The sequence below is a fragment of the Rhinolophus sinicus genome, chromosome 17 (assembly GCF_057876585.1).
Source record: "Rhinolophus sinicus isolate RSI-liver-muscle chromosome 17, RSI-T2T, whole genome shotgun sequence".
Lineage (NCBI taxonomy): Eukaryota > Metazoa > Chordata > Mammalia > Chiroptera > Rhinolophidae > Rhinolophus > Rhinolophus sinicus.
Window position 1 is genome coordinate 25,008,348 of NC_142517.1, and position 20,206 is coordinate 25,028,553.

Below are 20,206 nucleotides of genomic sequence, written 5' to 3' on the forward strand. Positions count from 1 at the left end.
CTCATCGCGCTTTTATTCCTGGAGCATAAAACTTGGTTATTTTTGACCACTTGTGGTGTCAGGTTCTAAATTCAAGATGGTTAGATGAGGTGGGAGAAAAATGAGAGCCCCGTTTCCGTTTTCCTCCTCCTCTTTTCCTCTGGCCACTCCACATACCCTTGATTCCTCTGATGTCATGAGGAGTAAAGGTATTGTTTCCTCTAGTCTGTGAGAGAAGTTGACGTTGCATTCAATGTGGAAAGCTGCAGTGCCTGAGAAGCACACTAGTGATGTCTGGAGTCAGACAGAACTGGGCTCAAGTCCTGGCCATGTGATCTTGGACATGTTACTCTAAATCTATCAGAGCCCCAGTATTCTCATCTGTAGAATGGGTATAAAAATCCATCATCTTCACGGGATTTCTGTGAGAATGAAATGAGATGAGAATTAAGTGAGGAATGTGAAGCTCTTAACACAGTGAATAGTCCCTGCCAAGCAAGTGAGTGATCCATGCTGAGTGTCATTATTATTCCTCATATTGTCTTTTTCTTTCAAGGTCAAATGATTGCCCTTCTGCTTCTAGAATATTTTCTTGTTTAAAAAAAATGATTTGAAACCTTTAGCCATTGATATACATCTGAAGGTCATGCTGCATTCTGGGGTCAGACCTGGATTTATGGCCTCCAAAATACAGCCTTGAGGATAAATGCTTTTAACTCCATGCCTCTCCCTCCCCATCAAGAACCCATGTCAGATGGCAAGTTAGCGAGAGAACCATTGATTTACTTCTATTTTTTAATAAGTTGATGCGAATCATATGTACACTTTTGTAGTAGTGATGTTTTTGTAACACCCCTCACAATTGAGTAGGAGACACTATAACTCTGTGGCTGAAAAAAGGGAATTCAGTATATTTTTCCCTTTCACTCAAGGAAGTTGGTAAAAGTAAACTTAAATTGGAATGTGTAGATTACTCCGGTAATTTGGAGTAACCTTGTTACCGGTTTAAGAAGCAGCCTACTTGTTCTTCAGCTCTTGCTTAGTTCTGGTTATGCCAGGGAGTAAGTTTCAGCAAGGTGCTACCAGCCTCTCCGAGCTGCCCATCTTCTCTGTCAAGGACATTGGGTTCAGTGCCTCCATGGTGACAGGACTCGGGCTTTCTAGTCCTGTTGTGGGGCACTGACCATCTATTTGGTGACAGGAATCACAACAGATGTTTATCTTACCAACGAATGGGGTCCTTGTCTGCACTGTTATATTCTTGACAATGAAATAGGAAGCACGTGGCATGTTTGTTAGACTTCAGGATTATTTTGAGGAACTGAGCAAGTAAGGCTATTTGAAATCAGTTTCTGGATAAATATCATGCCTTGATTTGCTGTTCAGAACACTTGCCAAATTATCACTTTTTCGATATAGGTATTTAGCTGTAATTATGGAAAATCCACTTGCCCATTTGCAAAGCGCCCGTAGTTATCAGTCTGTTAACAAAGTGTCAGGGAATTTAAATGCATGATGATCTGTAAGGAAAATTAAAAGTAATAGCTAACTTTTACTGGCTGTGAGCCAGGCATGATTATAAGGGCTTTACATGCAATAAGATAATAAATGTATTGTCTCATTTTATCCTCAAAACAATACAAAGGGATTGGTATTGTTTACATATGAGAAAACGGAAACAGAGGATCAGTAACTTGCTCAAGATCACAAAGTGAGTGAGTGATAGAACTGGGATTTTTATAGACATTCTAAATCAAGTCTGTACTTGAACTATTAGTAAATATTTATTTCTTTACAGTCATTTATTATTTCACTGAAAATTTGTTCGCATAATTCTGAAATTACCATTGGTTGTGCGAGTTTTGACCTTTTAGAACTCAAAATAAGTTTCCGTGAAGTCCAATATTCTCCATCCCAAAAATGTTTCACTGTCAAATATTTTTTATTCCAGTTAAGCACAAGATCAGATATGGGGATTTAGAAATCATGTTTTCAGGTGGGGAAGAGAAACACGCTGAAATCTGCAGAGGAAGAATTCTCATGCATGAAGGAAAGTAGGAAGACTCTCCTTTGATCTTACAAAACCACAGGGACTTGTATGGATCAGAACACTGGGAGAATGGCAGGGTCATTATTAACCCCCGAGAGAAAAGCAGGAGGGTCTAGGAGAGAATCTTGGAGAAGGACTTGAAGGAAGGAGGACTTAGAAATGTCACAGAGCCATAGAAGAGGAAGATAGAATTTCAGGAGGTCACATACTCAACATCCTCAAATTCTATGGATTCCAGAAATGGTGGTGAAATCCAGGTCATTGGATTTGGTGGGGTGTTGGGCCACAATGGGGAGCAATTTCACTGATAGATAGGCACAGGTAGCTGCTAGCTGAAGAGACATTTGTCTTGGCACCAGCAGATTCAAGCAAAGGTTTTTCAAGATAGGGAAGCTGTGTGAATGTTTTGTACAAAACCTGTGCAACGGGAGCTACTGAATAGGTAATAAAATAAATGTCAATATCTTGGCGATATATGCAGAAAATTGTATTTTGTTTTGGAAAATACTGGACAGCATGTTTTTCTTTTAAATTTAATTTAACTCTTTTACAAAAGGAAGAATTTGAAGTGCTGGTTGGGTTTCCATCTGTCAGATTTGGGCTCTAAAATAAAGCTGCAGAGCCAACGCTAAGGTGGAAGTGAGACAACTCACCCCGTTAGGGCTGAGGAGCAGAGGGTTGTGGGAAAGCTGGCCTTTCCAATCTAACTCTTCCCCCTCATATGTTTTTAATGTGTCATACGGCTGGTTCACTCGCATTCTTTTTCAGCCTTTCTGACTGTTTTTATATGTTTATATTTTTGTGTGTATTTTAGAATCAATTTGATTGTTCCCCCTCTTCACCCATTTGTATTTTTTGGTGGGATTGTGTTAAAGTTATATATTAATTTAGGAAGAATCAATACTTCTATAATATCCAACTTTCCTGTCTATTCCCGCCTTCTTCTGAGGTACAGTATTTGAAGGCTCTCTTCATAGAGCAGAAATTTGTTAAATTTAGTCCTAAATATTTAATATGTTTTGTGGCTATTATAAATAAGGTTACTTCTTGTGTTATGTTTTTGAGTGTCATTTGTATATAGGAACGCCTGTTGTTTTTAACCTAACCACTTTACCGAATTTACTCTCATCTTGTAATACATTTTCAGTCACTGATGTCATCTGCAAATAATCAATTGTTTATAGGGAAAAAAAACCTCCATTGTCCAGTAGTCACTTCAGCTACACCCCTAGGCATCCACAGACACCTGGAATTATGGTAGTTTTCACTTCTATGCATTTATTACTTTTTAATTTATTTTTACCTTGAATTGTGAAATATTTCAATCATACAGAAAATTATCAGACACTAACATACCTATCATCCAGATTTAAGATACTAACTTTTTTGCCATATTTATAAGACATCTCCTTTATAAACATAAAAACCTGATATAGGGGGCGGCCGGATGGCTTAGTTGGTTAGATCACAAGCTCTCAACAAGGTTGCCTGTTCAATTCCCACATGGGATGGTGGGCTGTGCCCCCTGCAACTAAAGACTGAAAACAGCAACTGGACTTGGAGCTGAGCTGCACCCTCCACAACTAGATTGAAGGACAATGACTTGGAGCAGATGGGTCCAGGAGAAACACACTGTTCCCCAGTATTCCCCAATAAAAAAATTAAAAAACAACAGCAAAAAACCTGATACAATACTGCAGGTGTATGTAAAGTCTTTCCACAATGATCCCATCTTCTGCCTCTTGCTTCCCGGAGTCACTCCTGTGCTAAAGTTGGTGTTTGTCATCCTACACTCCCTACCACATAAGTGTATATGTAGTTTTGGTATTTTAAAAATGTATGTTGTATGTAGTTGTCAAATGCTGTCCTGATTTAAAAGTAATAAATATATACCTGTTATGGAAAATTCCAACCTTTCTAGAAATTTATGGGACAGAAAGTTAAAAGGGCTTCCATAATAATCTCTTAAGAACGCCGCTATTCACAATAAGGTGTATCATTGTTTCAAACCATGCTACTTGGTCACGTATGGTAGAACCAAACACTATCTGAGCTGCTTAACAAAAGAATGCCTTCCCCAGGGAAGAATAATTGTGGTATGTATTTACCACCATATCCTGTTCTCTACTGATAGTTCTTTATCTTGTTAAAAAAAAAAAAAAAAAAAAAAGACAAGACAGGAATCTCAACAAAGGTTACTGGACTTTAAATGGGTTTCAACAAGGAGAACCTTCATTGTTTATACCACAGAGCAACAGACTTATATAGATTTGATTGCTGCAGCTGATAGGAGCCGTTGCCTGCACAAAGCAGACAGCCTTGATGAGCAGCTGGTAAACTTGGAGCACATATAAGACAATCAGAGGAAGTCTACATATAAACCTCTCCATGCAAGGAAAGGTGGTTTTTCCATTTGCCTTTTTCTGAGCAATTTAACTTCCTAATTACATGATTCAAATTGTTTCAGAGACTATGTAAACCATATGTTTGCTAAATGGTAGAGACAAACATGGGGAAGTCTGATTAGCATCAACTTCCCTCAGGAAAGGGGTTTCTTTCCCGGCCCAGCTTAGCCTGCTTTATCCTTCTTGGACATGGGTGAGCAGAGGAGGGAAGTAGGGTTGGGAATAGCTGCATCTGGCTGTAGATTCTCCCGTCTGCCTTCTGCGTAAGCACCTATTTTAACACATATTTTTTCCTTCGGTATCAGCATGAGAGAGAGAGGTGCTGATTCATACTAGGCGAAGGAATTTCATTCACTATTTAGCAGATTTGGAGAGGGGAAAGTATGAGTATTTTGAACCTTTACTTTATGAGATTGTGTAAATGTGTATGTGTGTGAGAGAGTAAGAACATTGAGCAGGCTAGCAAGAGTGAGCTACTTTTTCGTTTTTGTTTTATTGGGTTTGAATAATAGTGGACAAGAATAAATAATTTACTAGAGCTAAATTAAGTTTTTTTAATATTAAATTCATTAAGAGTAGTGAAGAAGTTGTATACGTTATTTATTACGTGATGAAGTTTACAGGTCTAGATAAAATAATGATACTGGATGATTGCTATTGAATCTGTTTTTTTAAAAAAAGGCAGACAGATTTCCTGCATCCTATTTTTGGATTCAGAAATTGAAACAGTGGGAAAATTCCTTATTCAGGCCTATTCAATGCGACGGATGTACAGATGTGTAGGAATGTACACCTGGAGGGGAACTCACGTAGCTATGAATGAGGTGGCTGCAGTTTACCATCCAGCCTGGCATACGCGGTCTCAACGGTCACGCTCGCTCTTACTGGCATAGTAGTTGCTACCACTTAGGAGAACAGTTGAAAACATGCTATTCATTTATCTACTTCTTTTGTCTCTAATAACCCTAAAGACAAAGATTCAAAGCATGGATGAAACACAATTGCTGGTACTGTTTACATTTAGATAGACACAGGGGGAAATGTGAACTCTGAAAATTAAGAGGAAAAAAGAGACGTCAGTAGTTTATTCATATTAGTTTACATTTAGTTTCCTGTGAATGCCTCATCTGGAATTGTACTGGGTGAAACCACTTCATGCTGAAGATGTTTTGGAACTTGAGTCATCTTGAATGATGGCTTTATAGCATAACATTTCTTTGCCTTTTATTTCTTTGGAAATAGAGGGACTACCTATGCAGTGTCACTGTTTAGGGCACCACATAACCACCTCATGTGCACAGCATTAGGGTACTTGGGGTTTTCTTTCTGAAGCACAATTATTTTTCACCGGAAATGGGTGTCTTTGACTAACAGATCATCTTTTTGAACTTGTGAATTGGACCAAGAGTAACAAGAGGTGAAGAGAGAGAACTGTTTTTTCTCTTGCTTTTGATGTTGTTGAGGTTTTGCTTTTGTTTATTTTTGCTGTTGTTTGTTTGTTTGTTTGTTTTATCTTGAGTCCTGGGCTATTAAATCTCTATGTGAGATACCTAGAAAAACATTAAAAACTTTTTCTGCTCTGCCAAAAACTGACTGCTTTGTTTCTGGTAAACATGGTCTTTTAAAAAGATAACCTTATTTGTTTATAAAGCCTATTATCCTGCTTCCTCTTTCTATAAAAATCTCGTGAGCTTTGATAAGTCTCATTTTGATATGAGAAATACTTTGTATATCCTCAGTGTGGCTGTGCTGGTCTGTAGGCAGTTTCAGGAGTCTTTTGAGATGATCGTGCCATGTGAACTTTCAATAAATATAGATTATGACCCTAGCAACAAAAGACTAGGGTCATAAGGTAGTTTTTGCTTTTATATATGATAACTGTGTTTGGTTTCTTTTTTTCAAGGGGAGAATCTATCAAACTAAATTTTAGAAAAGATCATCAAGTTTTTCAAGGAGAGTTACAAGGGGAGTGGTTGACAGGCAGATGTCCACCACATAATGAAAGACATTCTAAGAAATCTTGAGCAAAATGGCCTATTCTGAAATTCCTGGTATAGTTGACTGGGCACAGGGTTATTCGTTTTTCTTAGGTCCCCTTAGTTCATACGTGTGTTTATCATTAAAGTAGTTATCTGATATTGTTCCTAAAATATATTCTGATTTATTGCACAGTCATCCATTTATTCAAGAGTTATTTACTGAGCTCTCCCACGTTCAGCTGCAAGGGTCCAGATGCACAATAGAGGGAAAGCTGTATTGAAACAGGGCTGGGGTCTTTTAAGGAGATGACTGTGTATGCAAGGCGTGATTATACCCGAGTACCAAGAAATCCAAGCTGGATAATTGAATAAGCATGAATGAGTAGACATGAAGGGTTTAAGGCTGGTGGAAAGGTGGTAGTGTCAATGTCTTGTAGGCGGTGGTGGAACAAAGATTTATTGGGGTTTCGTTATGGAAGGCAGTGTGGAGGTTCCTCAAAAAATTACAAATAGAATTACCATATGACCCAGCAATCCCTCTCCTGGGTATCTACCCCAAAAATCTGAAAACATTTATACATAAAGACACACATGCTCCAATGTTCATTGCAGCTTTGTTTACGGTGGCCAAGACATGGAAACAACCAAAATGTCCTTCGATAGATGAATGGATAACGAAGTTGTGGTATATATACACAATGGAATACTATTCGGCGGTAAGAAAAGATGATATAGGAACATTTGTGACAACATGGATGGATCTTGAGAGTGTAATGCTAAGCGAAATAAGTCAGACAGAAAAAGCAGAGAACCATATGATTTCACTGATATGTGGTATATAAACCAAAAACAACAAAAGAACAAGACAAACAAATGAGAAACAAAAACTCCTAGACACAGACAATAGTTTAGTGGTTAACAGAGGGTAAGGGGGTGGGGGGTGGGAGATGAGGGTAAGGGGGATCAAATATATGGTGATGGAAGGAGAACTGACTCTGGGTGGTGAACACACAATGGGATTTATAGATGATGTAATACAGAATTATACACCTGAAATCTATGGAATTTTACTAACAATTGTCACCCCAATAAATTAAAAAAAAAAAGATTTATTGGGGTTGATTAGAAGAGGTGAGTCGGAGAGACAGACGATGCTGGTTAGAGAGTGGTTATTGACATTGGGGTTACAGAGAGGTTGTGGTTGACAGTGATCACACGGTCTGTGGTATGATGATGGAGGGGTGGCTGAAGTAGGGCAGAGGACAAGATCGTTTGAGAAGGGGACATCAAGGAGCTGAGAGGCCAGGGTAATGGAAGCATCTGCTACATAGAAATTAAGAAAGAAGTAGTGTTGGGGAGAGACAGTGAGCCACCAACTGAGTCATGAGGGAGGATAAGAAGTGATCCCTGGACCTGGAAATGACTGTGATTAGGGGATGGAGACTGATGGCATGAGCTTCAGAGCTGAGAATTTTTGGGAGGAGGAAGTGGTCATTGTCAGGAAGCAGCAATGAGAAGCAAGCAGGCAGAGAGCCTTCAGGTGAGGCAGTGTTCTCTAGGGAGAGCCAAGTTTCTGTTAAGGCAAGAAGGTAAAGGGAGGGTGTAGAGAAGAGGCTAAGGACTTAGAAGACTTTTGCTGATTTCCCTAAATGATGGGCATTTCCAGAGGACACAGTGGAAGGGGTTCAGGAACCAGCGAGGAACTCAGGGAGGTGGGACTAGATTAGTTCTGTTCACAGTGATAGGGGAGGAGAGTCCAGGGTAACGATGAAAACTGGCATCTTGGGCATAAGCAGGGGGAGAGAGATTAGTCCTTGTGGTTTCTGAAGCAGGTGGTAAGGCTGTGCGTGTTGAAGAGAAGGATGGGTTGGGCGTCGTGCCAGAAGCAAGCAGACCTCAGGGGCTCTTCTTCCCTGCTGTGCCTGGTGGTTTGGAGGCTGGGAGTAAGGCCTTGTTACCCAGAGCATGGGTACATTTGGGATTCCCACCTCCTCCTGCAGATGGAGGTAAGACTGGGGGGATGTCCACTTATTTGAGCGTTACCATGATGCATGCGTGTCTTACTTACTGTTTTAAACATTGCTTTTATACAATTTAGTATATCACAGAAAAATAGAAATGAATAGGTTTAATTTGGGGGGTTATATTGATTCATGATCAGTAGCTACAATTACAGATTCCAATTCATACTTTAAAATAAATCATTCTTTCCTTGTGCTTCCCTCTCTCCCCGGCCATCACCCCTCAAACTGTGACTTGAAAAGTGACGATGTCACAGTCTTATCCACTGAATTATTGACATGTTCTTTTCCTCTTTCTTTATAGTGAAGAAAGTTATAACGTCAATGATTATTCCTTAAGAGATCAGCTATTGGTGGAGTCTTGTGACAATGAAGAGGTCACTTCTTCTCCAGGGAAGAACAGCTCCACGATGCTTTATTCACGACAGAGCTCTGCCAGTCACCTCTTTAGGCTGACGGTCCTTAGTAACCATGCGAACGAGAAAGTGGAAATGCTACTGGGGGCTGAAACACAGTAAGTATGTACAGGGAGAGGGTCTCAGAATACTGGTATCAGTTTTCCATACCTAATTGCCCTCGGTCTACAGACTCCCTAGAAACAGTACACAGTAGCTATTTACTGTTTTTTGTTGAATACCTATTATGTGCCAAGCCCTGGGTCTAGCTGCTTTATATAGATCTCGGCTTTTCATTGTGATCCTTTCAGTGTCTTGAGAGATGGATATTAGTTTTGTCTCCATGAATCCTGATGGGTGCGTTGTACAGCAGTTCCCCCTTATCCAAGTGGGATATGTTTCAAGACCCCCAGTGGATACTATCCTGCAACCACAGATAGTATTAAACCCTGTATATACTATGTTTTTTCCTATACATACATACCTATGATAAAGTTTAATTTACAAATTAGGCACAGTAAGAGAGTAAGAACAATAACTAATGATAAAATAGAACAGTCATAACAGTTTACCGTCATTAAAATTATGTGAATGGGGTCTCTCTCTCTCAAAATATCTTACTGTACTGCATTCATCCTTTTTCTTGTGACCTGTGAGATGGTACAGTGCCTGTATAATGAGATGACATGAGGTGAGTGACGTAGGCATTGAGACATTGACTTTCTGATGATAGTTACTGGACGTGAAAGGGATGATTCACATCCAGGGTGGGACCAGGTGGAACTGGGTGAGGTTACTTCACGCTCTTCAGAATGACGAGCAATTTAAAATTTATGCATGGTTTAGTTTTGGAATTTTCTGTTTAATATTTTCAGACTTCTGTTGACCACAGGTAAGTGAAACCACAGAAAGCGAAACTGCAGATAAGGGGGGGACTACTGTATTTTAGGTGATGTAATTTTATATTCAGAGAGTGGCTTGACAATTATTTTATTTTAATCGTTGATAAAAGATATGATGCGTGAGCCCTAGTAATATGACTTAATTGGTAGTTTGAGGCTAGGCCATAAGTGTTCTTAGATAATGGAACTGAGGTAATTTCTCAATCACCTATCTTCAAGCAGACAGCAAAAAGCTCAGTGAGTTCTGTCCAAAGAGATACTCAGTTTGGAGAAATGTACTGACAAATCCTCTTTCCCATCCAGAGTTTATGCAGACGCTAAAGAGTCATCGTGTTTGCGCCTGCAGTTCTGCGAGCTATTAGTGTGCATTCCCTCCTCCCACTGGATGAAAGGAAGGGGGCAGAATTTTCACGTCCAGCTTTGTGATTTGGTCCATTTAGAGATACTTGACCAATTTATTTGTTTGGACACTGGAAACCTGCTCTTAGAACTATTATTATAGGCAGGTATTATGTTGGGTGAGAAAATGGGTCCGCGGAAGGAAATGAGAGGTTCCCTAATTCTTGCTCCTCTGCCTCCCTGGGCACATCTCCCACCCATGACCTCCAAGGTTCCCAGACGGTGTAATTAAAATGGATCAGCAGCTGGTGAATAACCATCCGGAGACTATCAAATCTTAGTGAGAGTAAACCCAACGAATATCTCTACTTTTTAAGAGTATTCTAACAGTGTTCCTGGATCATTAGAGACATACATTAAAAAAAAAAAAAAAAAAGTGGGGGAGGAGTTAAAGTTAGAAAGGTTTCATATAAAACGTGAAAAAATTTTATATCCCTTGGCACTAGAAATAACTTTTTAAAAGCTGGAGGAAACAAGGAAGGATAGGTTAATGTAAAGCTATTTGAGGGTTGAAAACAGCCAAAATAGAGGATTCCAAAGGCACCTGAGCGTTAACAGAGGGGATGAATAAGAAAAGGAGCTTCATCCAACGTGTTTGTTTATAAGACAAAGCAACGCCTTTCCCTAAAGATCCCAGAGTTCTTCCCGTGAACCGGCTGAGAAGCCCGGACACGTTCCCAAGCCTGCCCCTCTGTGTTTGCCCCTCTGGAGAGGGGACTTTGGGTGGGTGTGGTGCTTGCCCGTGTGTGCAGGTGACACACCAGCAGGAGACACACCCAAGACCAAGGCCCAGGAAGGCATTTCTTCAACTCTAAAAGTGATCAAACCCCTTGTTGAGAAGTTGCTATGTCTGAGCTTTGGATTTTCTATGACTTTAAGGATGAAAAAGTTTAAACACTTCGGAGATTAGTGCTGTCCAGATGTTCCAGAAAATTCTCAGAAACTAGAGATTTTCTTTCGTCATTTTCAGTTCATAAGGGTGAAAGTGCAGTTGGTTTTGCTTTGTGTTTTCCTTTTCTCTGTGTTTATAAGCATTGTTTGCTTCTTATTCAGACCTTGCCAACATATCAGCAGAGCTCTTCCTGACTGTCTTATTCATAGTTGATGTAATCCGCACCACTTGTGTCTGAGATTACTTGAAAAGAGTAAGAATTAAGCCGACCTGCCCAGTCCTTTCTTCACCAAGGCAACATCCTTTCCTGGGACACTCGGTAGCATTTGTTCTACCCGCCTGCTTTTCAGTCTTGCCATGGGCTTAATGGATGTTCCTCAGTTAGAAATGTTTTCAGAATGTCTAGTTATGTCACCCGTAACCCCATGGGTATGACTCATATTTGCAGTTCCTTAATTAATAGCAAGAGAACATTCCATAAGGGGCAGGGGGGCAGATGTCTCCTTGGGCACGGACAGAAGGAGTGATTCCCTCATTCTCCCCTACCACCATCTCAGTTACAGTGAAAAGGAAATAACTGGGCAAATACTTTTAAGCACACCAGGCCTAAAATAGCATTGATATTGAAAGAAAATATAGCCAAGATGCACTTTCCTTTAACACACAATTGGCTGTTTAAAAGTCTAGCAAATTGTTATATGCCGTGTTGGGAAATGTGCAGATCGTCACTGGTCTATCTGGTTTTGAGCAGTCAGAGTTTTGGTCTATGTAGAACGCAAAATGCATGGGTAAATACATGTTTTGTAGGTTTTCTCTCTTTTATATGTAGTTAATATGGTTCGTTAGCAATCTAGTGAAGAAAACAAGGTTTTCACCGCCATGCTGTCCTTGACTAATTGCAGAATGTCACACCAGTCTATGTATATCCTTTGGTTGCTCATTCTTTGGTTTGAAAAAGAATGGGGTTCATACTTAAATATTTGCCTTCTTTGAAAAGCTATTTTTAGTAGAGGCCACCTGGGAATACACAAAATATAAAATCAGCAGTAGACAGGGTACAGCTGTTTGGTACAAGGACAACTCCAAAATCGCGACAGTGACATTGTGGCAGAACAGATCGATCGCTTTGATGACAAAGAATGCGGAAAAGCTCACGCAAAGGAAATGGGGCACACACTTGGTGAGCATCTGGGATGTCCCAGGCACGGAGCCAGGTATAGAGCCCGAAGAAGGGACCCCATGGCTGTTTCTAGGGAAGCATAAAACCTCAGAGCTGAAGGGAGCATCTGAGTAAGGTGATCGTAAATCCCGTTTCCCCAGGAAATAATACGGTGACCCTGATTATATAATAGATCTCTAGTCCAACTCCTTCCCCCCCACCCCCCGCCGACATAAAATGAGACTCACAAAGGTGAGGTGATTTACCTGATGTTGCACAGGAAGTGAGTTGTTGCCAAAGCTGGGACTAGACCCTGGGGCTCTGAATCCAGTGTTTCTTTTCCTAGCAACAAAGTTTAATCTTGTTACTGAGAATCCACCAACCCATAGACAGTTCTTCCCCGATCTTGCTGCCTCAGTTGGTCCCGTTCTGGATTTGAAAGGGAAACTAGGAAACCAGTTGCTAGTAAACGTGAGAAACTACTAAAATGTGGATTTTAAGTCCATAGACTCTAAAAAGGAAATAGTTTGTAGAAACTCAGATGGTAAATTTAGGGTATCATATGGTGTGAAATATTTTATAATAGAATGCCAACTAGATATTGTATCCCCAAAATTATTTGCCACTTATAACTACCTCTTTTGGTTCCTTTGCCTGTGAGTTTCCCACTGCCTGGAATGCCCTCATCAGACTTCCTCGAATTACCCAGGGTCCCATTTCTCTGGGCCCACGCTCTTTCCTCTACCAGCAAGCCTCTCAGGGCCCATCTTGTCCCCAGGAATCACGAGTGCTTGCTGTGTGTGCCACGCTGGTTAGTTCATTTTTCTCATGTTTTCTGTCTCGCCCATCCATCCTCCACTGTAGTACCCTCAACCCCACCTACCCCTGGATCTCTCCTTCCCGTTACAGCTGAACTTCTCAAGAGAAGTTCTTCTTCATTTCTCCCTATTAACAGTGCTTTTTATTGGGCACCTGCGCCCTTTCAGGCGCTATTCTAAGTGCCAGGATGCATAGTACAGAGACCACATTCCTGCCCTTTGGGGGCTTCTGTCCCAGCGAGCCACTTATGCCTGTGTGCTTCCCGCCCTCAAGGAGAGTGACTGTGGATGGCAGTGAACTTTTGCCAGTCTGCTTGGGCACATGGCCTGCAATGAGCTGGGACAGTGGGGAAGTATTGCTTCTTGATCCAGTTAAAAACATGTATAAGTGCCATGAAGACAACAAAGCCAGTTGACGTGACCTGGAGGGAATGCCGAGTGCTGGGCATGGGGATGTGTTCTCTCAATTAGATGGTGCAGGAGGACTTCTTTGAGGTGACATTTGAACTGAGCCCTGAGTGACGAGAAGCAGTTTGCACGGCCAGCATGTTCTAGGCAAAGGGAACGGCCAGTGCAGAACTCCTAAGGAAACGTGTTGGACGTCGTCACACTTGGCCTTGAATGCAGTGATTGGGGCTAGATGCGAATAAACCAGGGAGAGGGTGGTGGTCCAGAGACGATGGGTGTTCCAGACGCCAGCAGAGGCCAGCGCGTTTCAGAGCAGAGCTGTCCCAGGGTAGTCTGTGGGCTTTCAGCCTTCACACCGTTACCAGCCTGGCACGAGGGAAGCAGTTGTAAGCTTACAGTAATGTGACCTTTGTGTAGCATCAAAGCATGGGATTGTTTTACCAGGATTTTATTTTTATTGGATTTCTGAGACTGCTTGGTTCACGGTGGATTTGGATGATGAAGACCGTTTCTTCACCACAGATGTCTTGAGAAGCACTGACCTAGAGCCTTATCAGCCATAGTCAGGAGTTCCCTGGAAGACTGGAGTGGAGGCAGAAGTTTCCATGGGGAGAACAGTTAGGGCCACGCTGGAGTAAGGACGGGGAATTCTGGTGGTGGCTTGGGCGGTGGTATATGAAAGGAGATGGAAACAGTATACTTTGGAGGCAGGGACGACAGGACCGACTCGTGGACTGGATGAGTTGGGGTGACAATGAATGAAAGGAGTCGATGACGTTCTGGATTTTTGTCACCGTATATCAAGTTGCTCCTTAGCCATGTTCAGTATGGCTTCTTCTGCCGCCCTGTTGAGGGCACTAATCAAAAGATTAGCAGTGACTTCAAAGTTTCCACATCCAGCAGCCAAGTCTTCCTCTTTCTTTACCTCTAACATCTTCGGCTGTTGTTGACCCTCAGCTCTCGTGCTAACCCCTTTTTGAACTTCTGTCTCAACCTGTTACCTGTGCTCACTTAGTTTTCCTGCCACGTCTAACCACTCCTCTTCGCCTTCCCTTCAGACGTGCAGACTGTCTAAAGCCAGTCATCACTGCTACCCACTGCCTCCCTAACAAGCACATTTCTGCAAATGGTGCCATCGACACCAACTTGCGTTGTCCAGTCTGGAGACTTGGTTTCATTTCTGATGTTTCTAGGTCTGAACACATCCATCATCGGTCAGTTCTTCCTGTACAAAAGTCTACTGCAACTTTCCACACATTTCTGTCCCACCACCTCCTTCCTAGAACAACCCATGTATCGCTTACTTTTGGAACCACCCAATAGCATCCTTCTGTCCGGTCAGTGCCTCATGGTTTTATTACTAATTCCCACACTCAGCTCTGGTTTTGTCCTCGTCTCACTTTGTACATAGCAAGTTCCCAATAAATATTTTTGGAATTGATCCATAACTAATAATATACTTAGCTTTTCTATATCCAAGGCAAGGTAGAGTAGTAGCTACATGTAGGGAAATACGGCCTCTCTGTCAATCTCTACCATCCTTTTTGTGCTGCTGGAGTATGTTTTCTCCAAGTTCCACTTGTTTTTCAACGTTTGCTATTAGGATGTGCTTCAACTGTTTTTAAGAATATACATTGAAGCCATGTATATTCTGTTATATCAGTTTGCCTGTTAAAGATCTTAAGTCATTGTATTGTTAGTGAGACAGTAGTCTGTGAAAAATACAAAAGCTTACCCTTTTATATAAAAGGACAAAGGAAGAATGTTTTACCACTGTCATTTCTTTTCCCTCCGGGTCTTTCAAGAGGAATGTGGGAGCCAGAGAGCCCCCTTTGTCTGCCTTCATTAAAATGAAGCACAGACAGCTGCAGCTGGCACCGACCAGAGGCCACGGCAAGTGGCGTCCTTGGCATCCCGCATTCACAGTGGAATTTGGATAGCATTTCGGTCCGGTGTATGCAGTGATGGGACATCAGGACAGGTCCAGTGATGAATGCAAACTTTCTTCACCCATTATATTTAGCTATAGGATATAATCACCTTAAAGTGTAATCAAAGATTCTTCTCAAAGTTTCTCTCTCACAGAAGGAACTACAAGCCTAATGAATGTGGTTGGTCCTGTCAGCCATTCAGACAAAGCAATTCCTGGGCCTCCTGATAAAGGGGCATTGTTTGCAGGGAGTCTTTTGCGCTCTTCCTGCTTCTGTTAATGATTTAATTCACAGCAGGAAGTAAATGGGATGGAATAAAATTGTAACTAGTATGTCTGACATACTCGTTTACTTCATCCTTTAAGAAAAACCCACAATATCAAGATGACAATTTATATGGAAAAATGTGTTTATTACAAGTTGTAGTGTGTTTCCCTCATTCAATCTGGAATCTATGCCCAGTAATGGGCTTGTACATTTTACAGAGCCTGTCAGAATACTTCGTCTTGTGTAATCCTCACCACTGACCCCGATAAAACAGGAGGACAGGTGATGGTATGGGTCTTTTATTATCAAGGAAACAGATAATTGACCCACGTTAGGTTAACTCCAGGATTCTGAACCAGATGAGGTCTCAAGAGCTACTTAATATGATAAATAAGAAATGATTGATTTACCTTTATTACATGCCACAAAGTCTAAATTTGAGAACTCTTTTAGTGGGCTACGATAATTATTTTGCTTTGGTCAGATTTTGTAAAGTAGGTAAGTTGAGCTGGTGTCCAGCTTTCTCAGGCTTTGTCACACAGCATTCATGATGACATTTCTTAACCCTGTGGGCTTTCTTCCATGGATCAGTTTATTGAACTCATCTCTTTGAGTGTGTGAGAGAAGGAACCAAAACATCCTCCCCACATCCTGCTCCTTGTGAAGGCTTGGGAGACTTTTCCCCCAAGGCCATGGGGATAGGAGTTTCAAAAGGAATACAGGTGAATTTGTAGGCTGTGAGAAGAAACACAAAAGGTAGGCGACCAAATGCCACTGTAAGAAGGATACAAGGCAGGTTAGACAGCAGCTGAGGTCTCTTGGCTTCTACTGAAACATCAGGAAGATTCCGTCAGTGATGAAGTCCTCAGTGGGCTTTCCATTCCATTCTCATCCACCACCCTGCTCTGTTCAAAGTTCGCGTTCCACTTTCTCAGTAGGTATCTCTCTTTTCTAGCAAATGCCTGCTATTCAGTGAAGAGTCCAGCTTTGCTGTATCTCTGACCTTCGTGCAATTAAGTTGAAACCTACTATGCTTAATTAATTACATGAGAGGCAGAGCAAGGTGTTTACCACAGGTAGGTCCTGTATAGGGAGCTGTCGATGCAGCATTTCATGCTATGCACAGAGAACTTGGGGGTTATGCTTTTAAGATATTTATGTGAAAAGAGTCTCTTCTCAGCCCAGTCTTTCTCCCCGTGTTTTGTGTAGGGCACTTTATCCCAGCACGTCGCATGCAGCGTGTTTGTTTTCTGCTCTGTCTGCTCCTTCACACTGAGGGCTGTGAAGAGCAAGAAATCCTGTTTTGCTCACTTTGCAGCCTCAGACTCGCACAGGGCCCCTGCCCAGGCAGGTGCTCAGTGAACGCGGAAGAAAGGAGTGGCCAGTGGAGTCTTAGAAGTTGATATGCCCAGGTCGACATTACTGCAGCCCTGTGTATTCTATCACTTTGTTTGGACAAAGGGAAAAACATTCTATGAACTGGGTATGGGGGAGATTGTGACTTCATGTCGATTGTTTCATAATGTCCCTGGAGAACATAGCTGTCTGGAGTGAGCCCTGGACTTTATATCTAAGTTTAAGAATGGGTATGTCTGTGGCCTGGTTTATTCTTGTTCTTGAATTCCTTCTCATATCGAGTCTCCTCCCTGCTTTAGAGATGCAATGCTTTCTGCTTGCTGATGGGAGGGAGCTCCTTGGCAGGGCTCTTGGAAGCCCCCGGGGAAGTCGTGCGGCTTTGACAGCCTCTGACTCAATTGAAGCCATTTCAAGAAGGGGCTCCTTTTAGCGAGGCAACAAGGAGTGTCTTGTTCTGTCCTCTGGAGTCCCTGTGAGGGGCCGCCGTGTCTAAGGGATGCCATTAGCATCCAGGCAGCTTGCCACAGGAGGGAAAGATTTCATCTGGACTTCTGGAAACTGGCTGCAGGGTGAAGCCGCCGCTGAAACTGGCCACTCGATGCCAGACAAGGGCCAGGCTGGGGAAATCTTACAATGAATGGCTGCAGACAGCAGTGAGGCCTGTGGAGAGATGCATGGGAAGCCAAAGACGAGTGAGTCTGACTTGTTTGGGTATAGACAGACACAAATGGGTCATCTTAGATTTCTCTTGGGGAAAAGCTCTTCCATCCGTAAGATGATTTTTCGTTTTCAGTTGCCTTTATACTTGGCAAATTCCAGTTGAGCCTGAGTTAAAAAAAATAGATCTTACCCAACAAAGAGATGATATCAAATATTTGAGTATTTGCTTGGGATTGTTTTAAAGGAAGTTGTGCTTTACTTGTTCCTGATAAAACCATCCTAACACCCTTTGTTGTTCTGTATTAGGGAGAGACAAAGTTTTTAAAGGCAAGACAGTATCATCAGTTCTCGTGTAAATTGTGCGTATTGCTCCTTGGCACACCAGCGTGCCCAGGCCCAGCCTCATTCTTTGAAAAAGAAGTCTGTTTTTCTGCACACTGCAGTTTCCACGCCTCCTGCCTTCCCTCACTATTTTGTAAGCACCTGCTTGGGGACATCACCTCTCGGCTTTACATACTGACTGCACCACTTGGCCGTTTTACTGTGAGCAGGCACTTAACACTCCAGACTTCAGCTTTGTCCTCTGGAAAAACGGAAATTATTATGGTACTGTCTTCTTCCCAGATTGTTGGAAAGATTGGATTAGATGATACTTGCAAAATAGAAAAAAAAGTACCGCACCTGACACATGAGTGCTCCATAAGTGTTAAGAACAAGACCCAATTCTTGCCTTCTTGGGAGTGATGTCCTGGTAAGAGACACTGGCGATAATGCAGTGAACCTTATAAATACCGTGTTTCCCCGAAAATAAGACCTAGCCGGACAATCAGCTCTATGCGTCTTTTGGAGCAAAAATTAATATAAGACCCCGTCTTATTTTACTATAAGACCGGGTATAATATAATATAATATAATAAATATATAATATAATATATAATGTAATATATTAATTAATATAATACAATACCAGGTCTCATTTTTGCTCCAAAAGACGCATTAGAGCTGATTGTCTGGCTAGGTCTTATTTTCGGGGAAACAGGGTACAAGATGCCTGCCTTCATGAGGCTTACTGTTGGCCCGGAGTGTGAAAGAGCTGTGCAGAGCGGTGTGTCGGAAGAGGTGTGTCAGAGTGGGATGGGACAGAAGTGTGGGTTCACGCATCAGGAAGCACCTGGAGGAGGTGAGGCTGATATTTTCAGTGTGGAGTGGATATGTTGAACCAAAGAAGCCGGATACAAAAGTGGACACACTATAGAATTCCACTATCAGAAAGGACAGGATAGGCAAAAGTAGTCTATGGTGATGGAAATCACATCAGTAGCTACCTTTGTGGGAGGTGATTGATTGGAAAGGGACAAAAGGGAACCTCTTGGCAAAAGGGAAACCCTTGACCCGGCAGCATGTATACATGGATATACCTAAGTAAACACTCACAGAGCTGTATACACGTTAAGATCAGTGCTGTGTTTTAAGTATGTTCTTCAGTTGAAAATTAGTGATGATGAGTGGGCCTAGCTAAGTAAAAACAGAGGGAAGGTCATATTTGAGAGTGTGAAGAGCAAAGAGGAAAGGGTGTGGGACAGCATGACATATTCCAGGGCTGTAACAAGTCTGCTCTGTTTGCATGGAAGGATAGAGATAAATGGGGGTGATGGTGGGGTGACAGTGGGAAGCATCTTTTAGGTGCAGGCTCTGATGGAGAAAAATGTTCAAGTACTGGGCATAAAAGCATCCCTTCGTAAGAAGGGAGAGGGGCCTAATAAAAGTTGGTTAGACTGGCAGATGTTGGGAATTCTGTGTAGTATTCTCATTCTTCTCACAGGCTTTTGGGAGAATTACATGAAATGATGGATATCAAGTGCTTGTATCTGCCAGGTAATATGGGTTTAATAAATGCTTCTTAAGAGAACTCAAAGTATGCATGGGTGTGTGTGTGGTTCACTTAATTGCAATCCTAATATTTGACTTTCCAAGTCAAAACTGAAGGTGATTGTATTATGGAGTAGTGCTTGCTTGTCTGAAACTTTTGATCCTTTAGTTATTACTTTGTTCCATGTAACTATAGCTTCATATTGTATAAAATGTCTTTTTTTTTTCCTTAAAGAATTATTTTTGGCTGTACTCATTAAACCATTTTAAGCATTTGAGAACAGTCTAAAAAAGGTCAAAGAATTTCTATTTCAATAAGGCTCATATTTGGCAATATTAGTTGTATGGGGAACAAAACAACTTTAAATATGTCGTTTCTCATCTTTTCCAAAATAGTTTGGGGGTGGGGAGGGGAAAGAGAGGGAGTGGAGAGAGACTGATGAAGATTTTTACAATAAAATTGAATTTTTTGAAATATTAAACATTAGATTCTAAGTGTACTAAAACATCTTTTGGAGATTACAATGTGTTAGTGTAATCAGCTCTTTATTAAATGTTTAACTGTCATGTAAGAAGTTCCACTGAATAACTAGCCATATTCATTCCGTATCTTTTGACAATGACTAGTTTTCGGCCTATTTTCGATTTCCCAGATTATCATTTAATTTCTTACCCTTGTTTTGAAGGCCAGCCCCATACCTCTATAGAGAATGTCT

The 20,206-nt window shown here is 41.5% G+C and overlaps 1 protein-coding gene across 1 annotated transcript in view; it reads left to right on the forward strand.

Moving 5' to 3' along the window:
* The window catches only part of ARHGEF26 (Rho guanine nucleotide exchange factor 26), a 117,451-nt gene that overhangs the window by 93,003 nt on the left and 4,242 nt on the right, over positions 1 to 20,206 (forward strand). Inside the window, exon 12 of the mRNA XM_019731993.3 lies at positions 8,739 to 8,948. Coding sequence (XP_019587552.3) covers positions 8,739 to 8,948 — 210 coding nt within the window. The remainder of the gene's footprint in view (positions 1 to 8,738; positions 8,949 to 20,206) is intronic.